General features: G+C 38.3%; 1 protein-coding gene across 6 annotated transcripts in view; it reads right to left on the bottom strand.

The window, feature by feature from the left end:
• Positions 1 to 451: 451 nt before the first annotated feature.
• Positions 452 to 13,404, bottom strand: part of arpp21 (cAMP-regulated phosphoprotein, 21) — a 31,739-nt gene continuing 18,786 nt past the window's right edge. For 5 of the 6 annotated variants that reach the window (XM_061897154.1, XM_061897155.1, XM_061897153.1 and 2 more), the window contains 8 exons: positions 11,890 to 12,074; positions 11,698 to 11,826; positions 11,548 to 11,636; positions 11,445 to 11,489; positions 11,221 to 11,364; positions 5,057 to 5,141; positions 4,749 to 4,840; positions 452 to 4,682 (listed from right to left, as the gene is read on the bottom strand). In XM_061897154.1, coding sequence (XP_061753138.1) covers positions 4,545 to 4,682; positions 4,749 to 4,840; positions 5,057 to 5,141; positions 11,221 to 11,364; positions 11,445 to 11,489; positions 11,548 to 11,636; positions 11,698 to 11,826; positions 11,890 to 12,074 — 907 coding nt within the window. In that variant the 3' untranslated portion in view covers positions 452 to 4,544. The remainder of the gene's footprint in view (positions 4,683 to 4,748; positions 4,841 to 5,056; positions 5,142 to 11,220; positions 11,365 to 11,444; positions 11,490 to 11,547; positions 11,637 to 11,697; positions 11,827 to 11,889; positions 12,075 to 13,404) is intronic. The other variant, XM_061897158.1, reaches the window with a different exon arrangement.

Genomic DNA, 13,404 nt, shown 5'->3' with positions numbered 1-13,404 from the left:
GAGTGTGTGTGTGTGTGTGTGTGTGTCAAACAGGACGGAGAAACAACGCTTCAATTATTCATCCGGCAGCACGTTTGTGGAATCTAAATTTCATTTTGAAGCTGGAAAGGATGATGGATGCTTTTCATTGGCTTTCATTTTGCCGGATGAGAATCAGTCCCACTTGCAAAATGAATTGTCACACACACACACACACACACACACACACACACACACACACACTTTGACGTGGTTATTAGTTGGGTTGAGACGGGGGGCACTGAAGTCATCTTTGGATGTTGATGCATTTTCTTTTAAACGGCACAGGTGCGATATTGATATTAATGGTAATACAAACCCCGTTTCCATATGAGTTGGGAAATTGTGTTAGATGTAAATATAAACAGAATACAATGATTTGCAAATCATTTTTCAACCCACATTCAATTGAATATGCTACAAAGACAACATATTTGATGTTCAAACTCATAAACTTTATTTTTTTTTTTGCAAATAACATAGAATTTCATGGCTGCAACACGTGCCAAAGTAGTTGGGAAAGGGCATGTTCACCACTGTGTTACATCACCTTTTCTTTTAACAACACGTAATAAACGTTTGGGAACTGAGGAAACTAATTGTTGAAGCTTTGAAAGTGGAATTCTTTCCCATTCTTGTCCACAGTTTACAAATATAATTTAAAATGTGGACTTGTCAGACCACAGAACACTTTTCCTCATTACATCAGTCCATCTTAAATGAGATCGGTGTTGTTGATAAATGGCTTTCGCTTTGCATAGTAGAGTTTTAACTTGCACTTACAGATGTAGCGACCAACTGTAGTTACTGACAGTAGTTTTATGAAGTGTTCCTGAGCCCATGTGGTGATATCCTTTACACACTGAGGTCAGTTGTTGATGCAGTATCGCCTGAGGGATCAAAGGTCTGTATTATCATCGCTTACGTGCAGTGATTTCTCCAGATTCTGTGAACCTTTTGATGATTTTACGGACCGTGGATGTTAAAATCCCTAATTTCCTTGTTATAGCTCGTTGAGAAATGTTTTTCTAAAACTGTTCGACAATTTGCTTACAAATTGGTGACCCTCGCCCCATCCTTGTTTGTGAATGACTTAGCATTTCATGGAAGCTGCTTTTATACCCAATCATGGCACCCACCTGTTCCCAATTAGCCTGCACACCTGTGGGATGTTCCAAATAAGTGTTTGATGAGCATTCCTCGACTTAATCAGTTTTTTTTGCCACCTTTCCCAACTTCTTTGTCACGTGTTCTTGGCATCAAATTCTAAAGTTAATGATTATTTGCAAAAAAAAAAAAAAGTTTATGAGTTTGAACATCAAATATGTTGTCTTTGTAGCATATTCAACTGAATATGGGTTGAAAAGGATTTGCAAATCATTGTATTCTGTTTATATTTACATCTAACACAGTTTCCCAACTCCTATGGAAACAGGGTTTGTATTATAGCTGACTTAATGCGTCCAAAGTGCAGTCCGCAGCAGATTTCTACAAATACTATTACAAAAACAAGTGAAAGGTAACAAGAAAAAGTTGCCCTGCAAGCAGTTTTTTTTTTTTTTAACTGTCACTGTTTAACAGATAATAAAAACTTAAAATCTTTGGATGAACCTGAAGTGGATCAAGACATTGAAAGTAAAAATAATAGGATTTATTTTTAACACTTTTTTTAAGAGGGGATCTTTTAGTATAATTTTTTTCTCACGTCTCATTCAGATTTAAAAATTGACATTGCTCAAAAGATAATAATGAATCAAAATCAACATTTTTATGAATGATTTACCTATTTAAGGCTCGAGGTACGTCACATCAAATATTGACAAGCATTTTTTGGGGAAATATTGCATATTCAGTGTTTTTTGCCATAAAAAACTGGATTTTCTTTGACAAAGTGTGTAAAAGATTTTTAAAAATGTGTAAAACAAAACCAAATTTGACTACATCAATGGATAGATCTGAAGTTGATGGAAATATTTAAGTGTTGAAAGTAAAAAAGAATATATGTTTAAATATGGCGTATTTCTCGACCTTTTTTTGAGTTGGACTCCTTTGGATTTTTGTGACTTTTTGCCCACGTTTTAGTCAGGCTTAATTATCATTACTCACAAAATAATAATGAATCAAAATCAAAGTTGTTACAAATTATTGACCTCAAATTAATTTACATCAAATGTTGTATTTACATTTTTGGGGAGGAAAATATTGCATATTCTGTGTTTTTGCCGTGGATCAATAAAATTTTAATCTAAAAAAACAGGGTTTTATTTTTACAAAATGAGTAAAACATTAAAAAAATATATACTTTATGGCAATGGATGGATCTGAAGTTGATCTATAGATATTTTTGGGTTAAAAGTTAAAATGTATGTAGCACTTATTTTTTTCCAGACTTGATGGAAAGATTTAAGTGTTGAAAGTAAAAAAATATATATTTTTTATATATGGCGTATTTTTGACACCTTTTTTCAGTGGGGTTCTTTTGGATTTTGTGACTTTTTACCCAGGTCTTATTCAGGTTCAATTGTCAATGCTCACAAAATAATAATGAATCAAAATCAAAGTTGTTACAAATTATTGACCTCAAATTAATTTACATGAAATATTGTATTTACATTTTTTTTTTAGGAAAATATTGCATATTTTGTGTTTTTGCCGTGGATCAATGAAATATCATCTAAAAAACAGGGTTTTATTTTTACAAAATGAGTAAAACATAAACATTTTTAAAAAAGCCAACTTTATGGCAATTTTGCGTTGAAAGTTGAAAAAAAAATGTATATAGCACTTATTTTTTTCCCACACTAATAACTGAAATCCGTTTGAGTCTTTGGTACCTTTCATGTTGAAGTTGTTTTGAAAATGAAAACATAAACAACTTTCTATCAATGGATAGATCTGAAGTTGATGGACGACACTTTTGAGTGGGGTTCTTTTGGATTTTGTGACTTTTTACCCACCTCCTTTTCAGGCTCAATTGTCATTGCTCAGAAAATAATAATGAATCAAAATCAAAGTTGTTACGACATATTAAACAATTTAAAGCTCAAATTACTTTACATGAAATATTGTATTTACATTTTTTTTGGAGGAAAACATAGTTTTTTTGTCTTGGATCAATAAAATATCGATCTTAAAAATCAGGGTTTTATTTTTACAAAATGCGTAAAACAAAAAAAAAGTAAAATTTATGGCAATGGATGGATCTGAAGTTGATCTATAAATATTTTTAGGTTGAAAGTTGAATTTTTTTTTATATAGCACTTATTTTTTTACACACTAATAACTGAAATCCGTTTGTGTCCTTGGGACCTTTTATGTTGAAGTTGTTTTGAAAATGAAAACATAGTTAAACAACTTTATATCAATGGATAGATCTGAAGTAGATGGAAAGATTTAAGTATTGAAAGTAAAAAAGAATATGTTTTTTATATATGGCGTATTTTTGACACTTCTTTTTGAGTGGGGTTCTTTTGGATTTTTTGACTTTTTACCCAGGTCTTACTCAGGTTCAATTGTCAATGCTCACAAAAAAATAATGAATCAAAATCAAAGTTTTTACAAATTATTGACCTCAAATTAATTTACATCAAATATTGTATTTACATTTTTTGGAAGAAAATATTGTTTTTTGTGTTTTTGCTGTAGATCAATAAAATATCGACCTAAAAAAACAGGGTTTTATTTTTACAAAATGAGTAAAACATAAAAAAAGTATACTTTATGGCAATAGATAGATCTGAAGTTGATGTAATTAGTGTTGAGAGTAATAAATGACTTATTTTTAACACTTAAATGACTGAGACCCTTTTGGGTCCCTTGGACTTTTAACATTCACCAAAAACTGAGGGCAGCCCGAAGTGTAAAAACCACCTTCGTACCTGTTTTGAAAACGAAAACATCTCAAAATGGCCTCGGCATGCTTTCATTTCTCAGCTTACACCCCCGCTTTGTACAGTTATTCTTCACATCCTGCTGTGGGAGGAGTTCACACTTCCTCCTGACGATATTCGCAGATGAAGACGCGGCCTGTGGGCAGCAGGGGGCGCTGGTGAGTCACAACAAAACCCGAGGAACGCTGCGGTGGTGTCGCCCGACAGACGAAAACGAGCCAAACGGCGTGATACGTAATCGTGGGCACGTCAGGACGGCCACGTCTGTTTATTGGATTTTCACACAGTGCATTTGCGTTCAATCACTATATAGATATATATACACACGTATATATATATATATTTGTATGTATGTGTGTATATATATATGTATATATATATATATATATATATATATATATATATATATATGGTTGAATATGAATATAAAACTCCATTTGTGTGTATAAATAATGCATTCAATACAGCAGCTTTGACAAATATATGAATTCATGTGCTATGAAGCTTTGGTACAGTGCGCTAATGTGGGCGTGGCTTGTGCAAACATGTGGACACAGTGGGGGGGTGGGGGAAGACACGTGAAAAGGTGTGTGTGTGTGTGTGTGTGTGTGTGTGATCACTTCATCCACATCCGTGCTATGCGGTCCAGGCGGGGCCGCCGAGTCCTCCGCCAGGGTGGGCACAGTGGGGGGGCGGCGGGGGGGGCAGCATGCAGCAGTAGGCCGTCTCCCCCAGCTTGAGCTTGCTTTGTGGAAAGGACACGGACACGCCCCCCTGTGGATAGGAGAGGAAGCACTCAGTCCTCACCGGCTGCTTTTATGCCTCCGTGCTCTTGGTTACCTGGACAATGCTACAGTGGTGGGGGGCCAGTGGCGTGTAGCCCCCCAGCACGGGATGCGAAGGCTGCTGCACCCCCACCGCGGGGGCGTAACCTGCCGCACACGAGACACCGTGACCACCACAACATTTTTTTTTTTTTTTTCCCAGAAGGAAACTTCTGATTGCTGGAGAGAAGAAGCAGCAGGGAAAGAGACCGGTTCACTGTGAGACCCTTTAGACTTCATCTCTGACAGTGTAACGGCCCCCTCCTCGACTGCCGTGTGTGTGTGTGTGTGTGTGTGTGTGTGTGTGTGTGTGTGCGTGGTTACCTGCCGCCTGGCTGCAGCTGGGGGAGGCGGCCTTGACAGGATGTTGCACTGAGGTAGGATACTGGCTGTAGTAGAAGGTAGGCACCTGCCAGACAAGCCACATGCTGAATAAACTCCATCAAACACTGCTGGTCATAACCTCTACTAAACAATAAGCAGAGGTGGGGAGAGTAGCCAGAAATTGTACTCAAGTAAGAGTACTGTTACTTTACAGATGTATTACTCGAGTCAAAGTAAGGAGTAGTCACCCAAATATTCACTTGAGTAAAAGTAAAAAGTATGTTGTGAAAAAACTACTCAAGTCGTGAGTAACTGATGAGTAACCTGTTGGTTTAATGATGACGGCAACAAGCAATGCGCAAAAACATAAAAATAGCAATGAACAAATTCAGAGCCAGGAATATCTCTTAAGCAACTAAAACAATAATATGTATTAAATAATACATATTTGGTTTGACACTGTATTGAAAACAAATTTGAAAAGGAATTTTACCTTTTGCAACCTGGCTAAGTTTTATATTCATACAGTGGGGCGAAAAAAGTATTTAGTCAGCCAGCGATTGTGCAAGTTCTCCCACTTAAAATGATGACAGAGGGCTGTAATTTTCATCATAGGTACACTTCAACTGTGAGAGACAGAATGTGAAACAAAATCCAGGAATTCACATTGTTGGAATTTTAAAGAATTTATTTGTAAATTATGGTGGAAAATAAGTATTTGGTCAACCATTCAAAGCTCTCACTGATGGAAGGAGGTTTTGGCTCAAAATCTCACGATACATGGCCCCATTCATTCTTTCCTTAACACGGATCAATCGTCATGTCCCCTTAGCAGAAAAACAGCCCCAAAACATGATGTTTCCACCCCCATGCTTCACAGTAGGTATGGTGTTCTTGGGATGCAACTCAGTATTCTTCTTCCTCCAAACACGACAAGTTGAGTTTATACCAAAATGGATACATGGATGATACAGCAGAGGATTGGGAGATTGTCATGTGGTCAGATGAAACCGAAATAGAACTTTTTGGTATAAACTCAACTCGTCGTGTTTGGAGGAAGAAGAATACTGAGTTGCATCCCAAGAACATCATACCTACTGTGCAGCATGGGGGTGGAAACATCATGCTTTGGGCTGTTTTTCTGCTAAGGGGACAGGACGATTGATCCGTGTTAAGGAAAGAATGAATGGGGCCATGTATCGTGAGATTTTGAGGCGAAACCTCCTTCCATCAGTGAGAGCTTTGAATGGTTGACCAAATACTTATTTTCCACCATCATTTACAAATAAATTATTTAAAATTCCAACAATGTGAATTCCTGGATTTTTTTTCCACATTCTGTCTCTCACAGTTGAAGTGTACCTATGATGAAAATTACAGACCTCTGTCATCATTTTAAGTGGGAGAACTTGCACAATCGCTGGCTGACTAAATACTTTTTTGCCCCACTGTAAATTTAAGTTTCTCAATACCCGACCTGTTTTTTGTGCCTTTAAAAAATATTTAGAAACTCTACATTAAAACACTCTAACTCTAACAACCAAAAAGCTGTGAAAACAATGATGCTGTGTTCCAAATTTAAGTTATTTACTGAGATTGAGTGAGCCTACGGCTTTGCACTTTGTTTATTTTATATATATATATATATATATATATATATATATATTTATATTTATATATATATATATATATATATATATATATATATATATATATACACATATATATATATTGTATTCTATTTTAGTTACTTTGAATTTACAACCCCCTGGCGCTGTTTTGTATGGTTTTTATACTGTTTTGTACTGTTTTTGTACTTACTTTGATTATTATTTTCAACTGTTTGTAAACGTTGAAATTTATAAATAAAGGTTTATTAAAAAAAAAAAAGTGTGCAGTAATCATGTGACTGCCTGGCTCTGTTTGATTGGTGAAACGGAGTCAAACGTCACCAGTGACTGCATTTGATTGGGGAAACAGTGTCAAACATCACCAATGACAGCATTTGATTGGTGAAACGGTGTCAAACGTAACCAGTGACTGCATTTGATTGGTGAAACGGAGTCAAACGTCACAAGTGACTGCATTTGATTGGTGAAACGGAGTCAAACGTTACCAGTGACTGCATTTGATTGGTGAAACGGAGTCAAACGTCACCAGTGACTGCATTTGATTGGTGAAACGGAGTCAAACGTCACCAGTGACTGCATTTGATTGGTGAAACGCAGGCATGTGATAGATCCTACTTTGAAGGTCTGTCTGACAAACCAAACAAAGCGTGCATTAACAAATCGATAAAAATAAGTAGTGAGTAGCGAGCTGAATGTAGATAAATGGAGCGGAGTAAAAGTAGAGTTTCTTCTCTATAAATATACTAAAGTAAAAGTAAAAGTGTGTTGCATTAAAACTACTCTTAGAAGTACAATTTATCCCAAAAGTTACTCAAGTAGATGTTACGGAGTAAATGTAGCGCGTTACTACCCACCTCTGAGAATAATGTTCCAAAACAACTTGTCCAGATGTTTACTAATGTGAAATATTCATCTTTAATTACTTCTACAGTAATTTATTTTATTCCACATTTATTTATTTCTACATTTTGCTGTTATATTGCACAATTGACATAATTTAGGTCCATAAGGAAAATTATTATTACGTTTTGTCCAATGAAACCCCTCCCTTTACTATTAATGATTGTCACACATACACAAGGTTTTGGTGAAATTATTCTCTGCATTTGACCCATCACTCTTGTTCACCCCCTAGGAGGTGAGGGGAGCAGTGAGCAGCAGTGATGGCCGCGCCCGAGAATCATTTTTGGTGATTTAACCTCCAAACCCAACCCTTGATGTTGAGTGCCAAGCAGGGAGGTAATGGCTCCCATTTTTGGTTAGAGTGTCCGACCTGAGATCGGTAGGTCGTGAGTTCAAACCCCGGCCGAGTCATACCAAAGACTATAAAATGGGACCCATTACCTCCCTACTTGTCACTCAGCATCAAGGGTTGGAATTGGGGTTTAAATCCCCAAAAATGATTAACGGGCGCGGCCATCGCTGCTGCTCACTGCTCCCCTCACCTCCCAGGGGGTGAACAAGGGGGATGGGTCAAATGCAGAGAATAATTTCGCCACACCTAGTGTGTGTGTGACAATCATTGGTACTTTATAGTCTTTGGTATGACTCTATGGAGGGCAAAACCTGACAAATATGTCAATAAATCAATAATTAAATGCCTGAATAGATCAATAAAAAATAGTGAATACCGTATTTTTCGGATTATAAGTCCCAGTTTTTTTCATACTTTGGTCGGGGGTGCGACATATACTCAGGAGCGATTTATGTGTGGAATTAATAACACATTACCGTAAAATATCAAATAATATTATTTATCTCATTCGCGGAAGAGACGAAGAAAATGTCAGCAATTGTCACACACACGTCAACCAATAAGAATTCGGTGGGGGAGGGTCATGGCAGAAGTGCATTGTGGGTCATGGGATGCTAAATGCTATATGCTACTGCCGTAGCTATTAAAATGGATCATTTCATCGTTGGCGGTAACGTATAAAAACTGAAAAGGGCTGAACAAAAATGGCACCGAAAAGGAAATCATGTACTGCAGATTACAAGCTGGACGACAAGAGGAAGTGGCGCATACCTTTGGAGTTGGCAGAGTTGTTTAGAAGCGACATCGAGGAAGAAGATTTCATGGGATTTATCGATTAGGAGTGACAGATTGTTTGGTAAAGGTTAGCATGTTCTATATATCATAGTTATTTGACATACCAGGCACCTTCTCAGTTGGTTATTTATGCCTCATATAACGTACACTTATTCAGCCTGTTGTTCACTATTCTTTATTTATTTTAAATTGCCTTTCAAATGTCTATTCTTGGTGTTGGGTTTTATCAAATAAATTTCCCCCAAAAATGCGACTTATATATGTTTTTTTCCTTCTTTATTATGCATTTTCGGCAAGTGCGACTTGTACTCCGGAGCGACTTATAATCCCAAAAATACAGTATATTTGTTGCTGTTGTTATTTTGCACAATTGACTTAATTGTGTTCTATAAAGACAATTATTGTATGATTTTGTCCAGTGACACTCCACTCTATACAATGGAGGATGATACCTGACAAATACTTCAATAAATCAATAATTTAATGCCTGAATAGATCAATAAAAAATAGTAAACAAGTGAGACATACAAATTTTTTGTATTTCTAATTTTTTTTTAGTTCCACATTTATTTATTTATATTTGTTGCTGTTGTTATTTTGTACAATTGACTTAATTGTGTTCTGTAAAGACAATTATTATATTGTTTTGTCCAGTGACATCTCACTCTATAACAGGGGTCAGCAACCCCCTGCTCCGGAGCCGCATGCTGCTCTTTAGTGCCGCCCTAGTGGCTCTCTGGAGCTTTTTCAAAAATGAAAAATGGAAATGATGAGGGGAAAAAAAAACATATTTTTTGTTTTAATTTGGTTTCTGTAGGAGGACAAACATGACACAAAGCTCCCTAATTGCTATGAAGAACACTGTTTGTATTAAACATGCTTCACTGATTCGAGTATTTGGCGAGCGCCGTTTTGTCCTACTAATTTTGGTGGTCATTGAACTCACCGTAGTTTGTTTACATGTATAACTTTCTCTGACTTTCTAAGACGTGATTTATACCACTTCTTTTTCTGTCTCATTTTGTCCACCAAACTTTTAACGTTGTGCATGAATGCACAAAGGTGAGTTTTGTTGATGTTATTGACTTGTGTGGAGTGCTAATCAGACATATTTGGTCACTGCATGACTGTGAGCTAATCGATGCTAACATGCTATTTAAGCTGGCTGTATGTACATATTGCATTACGATGCCTCATTTGAAACTATATTTGAGCTCATTTAATTTCCTTTAAGTCCTCATAATTCAATTTATATCTCATGACACTATCTGTATGTAATATGGCTTTTCATTTTTTGCAGCTCCAGACAGATATGTTTTTGTATTTTTGGTCCAATATGGCACTTTCAACATTTTGGGTTGCCGACCCCTGGACTATACAATGGAGGACGATACCTGACAAATACTTCAATAGATCAACAGTTAAATGCCTGAATAGATCAATAAAAATTAATAAATAAATGGGACATAAAAATTTATTGTATTTCAAAATTTTTTTAGTTCCACATTTATTGATTTATATTAGGGATGCACCGATTAATCGGTAACCGAATATATTCGGCCGAATATGGCAAAAAAAGCCACATTCGGCCTTCGGTGGAATGAGTTAAAAACAAGGCCGAATAGTGGCGTGTGACGCAATCAACCAACGTGCAGTGACGTGGTGATGTTGGGATATGTTGTGTACCTGTATAAGTGTTACAAGCACACACTTATTGAGATTTAGTGGGGCCTGTTGTGTAGGCTACCTGTGTAAGTATAAGAGGTTACAAGCACACACTTAATGGAGATTTACTTAAGCCTTCTGTTTACATTATTAGCATATCTACTGTGGCTAAGCAGACTTTTGCCAAAAGGACAATAATTCATTTGTTGTGGGTTTATCCACTTTAATGCACTTTATTTTTTTTGGGAATGCATGTTTTGTTTGAAGGCCTAATATAAATGAAAACTGTGCTTTTTTTGAAAAGCACAGACTACTGGAATATTAAAAAAATGTCAATATTCAATAAAAAATTACTTTATTTGAAAAACATGTCTAAATATTTATTCTAGGCTATTTATACAATATTAAAAAAATTGTGAAAAACTGCATTCATTATTCGGTATTCGGCCTTCGGCCAAGCGTTTAAATTTTATTCGGCTTCGGCCGCAAATTTTCATTTCGGTGCATCCCTAATTTATATTTGTTGCTGTTGTTATTTTGCACAATTGACTTAATGGTGTTCTATAAAGAGAATTAATGTATGGTTTTATGCAGTGACTCCCCACTCTATACAATGGAGGACGATACCTGACAAAAGTATAAATAAATACTGTTACTGCAAATTAATAGCAACTTCAAATATCGGTTATCAGCCTCTTTGACTACTAATAGGTAACCGTATCAGCCTTGGAAAAAAAGCTATGGATGGATGTCAATTTCAGAGGATGTTTCCATCAGTAGGACAAACAAGTCAGCGTGAAAAAGGTGAGGCGAGGTACCTGTGGCGAGGGCTGGCAGTAGCTGTGGGGGTTGGCGGGGGGAGGGGGCTGCGCTGCATAGATGAAGCTCTGCCCAGGCGGGTAAAGGGGCGGGGCCTCCCCGACGGTCACGTGAGCAAACTGCGCGGAAAGATCCTCCACCTGCTGTGGGGCAACCAGACGTGAGATGTGAGCGCGCCGACAGGAAGTGAGCGCACACACACACAGGAAGTGGCTGTACGCACGGTGGGAAAGGTCTGCGGCGCGGGGTAGGAGACGGACGAGTACACCTGCGGGGACACGTGGAGGTGAGGCGGGTACGACGCCTCCTGCTAAACGTGCACATACCTGCTGCGACGCCTGGCTTGCCATTGGCTGCGATGTGGCCGGCGGGTTGTACACCACGGGGGTGCCGTCGGGGTTGAGGAAGGGCTGGCCTGAGAGGTCAAAGGTCATTAGATAAGAGGCTAGTGGCCGCAGGTGCGTGCGCGGGCGTACCGTTGTGAGGGTTGACAAGGATGCTCCCGGGTGGGATGCCGTTCTCCTGGATGTAGGCGGGGTTAGGGGCGGGCTCGGCCATGTTGGGGGGAGAGGCGGTGGGGGGCAGTCTGAAGAGAGAGATGGAGCCTGCCGGGGAGAAGATCACCACATATCATATCATGCCGACACCTGGACCACACGTGAGCGCACCTCGCGCGTCCCAGCCGGGGTTGGCGGCCTGGCGGGGCTTGGGGGCGGGGTTAGTCCACTGGTATGACGAATCCGAGTCGGTGCTGCTCCACGGCCGGGCCTCGTTGCTACAGCGACAGTCCGCCTCCGTGCTGCTCTGCCTGCTGTTGCCCGTCCAGCTGGAGCCCGAGCTGTCACGACTCCCCCTGAGAGGCAGAGATACAATTAGCCTTCGAGCGTCACAGGAGAGGCGGCCATGTTGGCCCGCCGCACATACACAACATGTTCAGTAGGGGTGGGAATCTATGGCCACCTCACCATTCCATTCCATCCCATTCCTGGAGTCACCCTCTCTCCATTCAAATCGATTCTCGATTCAACACAATTCTCTATTCAAACTGATTCTCAATTCAAACCAGTTCTCGATTCAAACCGGTTCTCGATTGAAACCAATTCTCCATTCAATACATCCATCCATCCATTTTCTACCGCTTATTCCCTTTCGGGGTCGCGGGGGGCGCTGGCGCCTATCTCAGCTACAATCGATTCTTGATTTAAACCGATTCTCGATTCATCCTAATTCTCCATTTAAACCGATTCTTGATTCAAAATGACTGGTTCTCGATTCATTACAATTCTCAATTCAAACAGATTCTCGTTTGAAACCAGTTCTCTTACCATGAATTGATTAACGTGGACCCCGACTTAAACAAATTGAAAAACTTATTGGGGTGTTACCATTTAGTGGTTAATTGTACGGAATATGTACTGAACTGTGCAGTCTACTAATAAAAGTATCAATCAATCAATCTCCATTCTTGATTCAAACATATTCCCGATTCAACACGATTCTCGATTGAAACCGGTTCTCAGTTCAATCAAATTCTTGATTCATCACAATTATATATTCAAACCGATTCTAGCTTCATCACGATTCTTGATTCAAACCAGTTCTCGATTGCAACTAATTCTTGATTTACCCATTCTCGATTTAACACGATTCTCGATTGAAACCGGTTCTCGGTTCGAACCAATTCTTGATTCAACACAATTCTCAATTCAAACTGATTCTTGATTCAACACGATTCTTGATTGAAACCGATTCTCGATTCAATACAGTTCTCCATTCATCCCAATTCTCAATTCAACACGATTATCGTTTGAAACCGGTTCTTGATTCAAACCAGTTCTTGATTTTAAACCAGTTCTCGATTCAAATCGATTCTTGATTTATACTAATTCTTGATTCAAACCGATTCTTGATTCAAAATGACCGGTTCTCGATTCATCACAATTCTCAATTCAAACCGATTCTCGGTTGAAACCAGTTCTCCATTGAAACCGATTCTTGATTCAAACATATTCTCGATTAAAACCGGTTCTCAGTTTCAAACAAATTCTTGATTCATACAATTATCAATTCACACCGATTCTAGCTTCATCACAATTCTTGATTTAAACCGATTCTTGATTCAAACCAGTTCTCAAATGAAACCAATTCTCGATTCAACACGATTCCCGATAGAAACCAGTTTT

Source organism: Nerophis ophidion, linkage group LG04 (assembly GCF_033978795.1).
Source record: "Nerophis ophidion isolate RoL-2023_Sa linkage group LG04, RoL_Noph_v1.0, whole genome shotgun sequence".
In the NCBI taxonomy this organism is placed as follows: Eukaryota; Metazoa; Chordata; class Actinopteri; order Syngnathiformes; family Syngnathidae; genus Nerophis; species Nerophis ophidion.
This window is presented reverse-complemented; position numbering and strand designations above follow the sequence as displayed.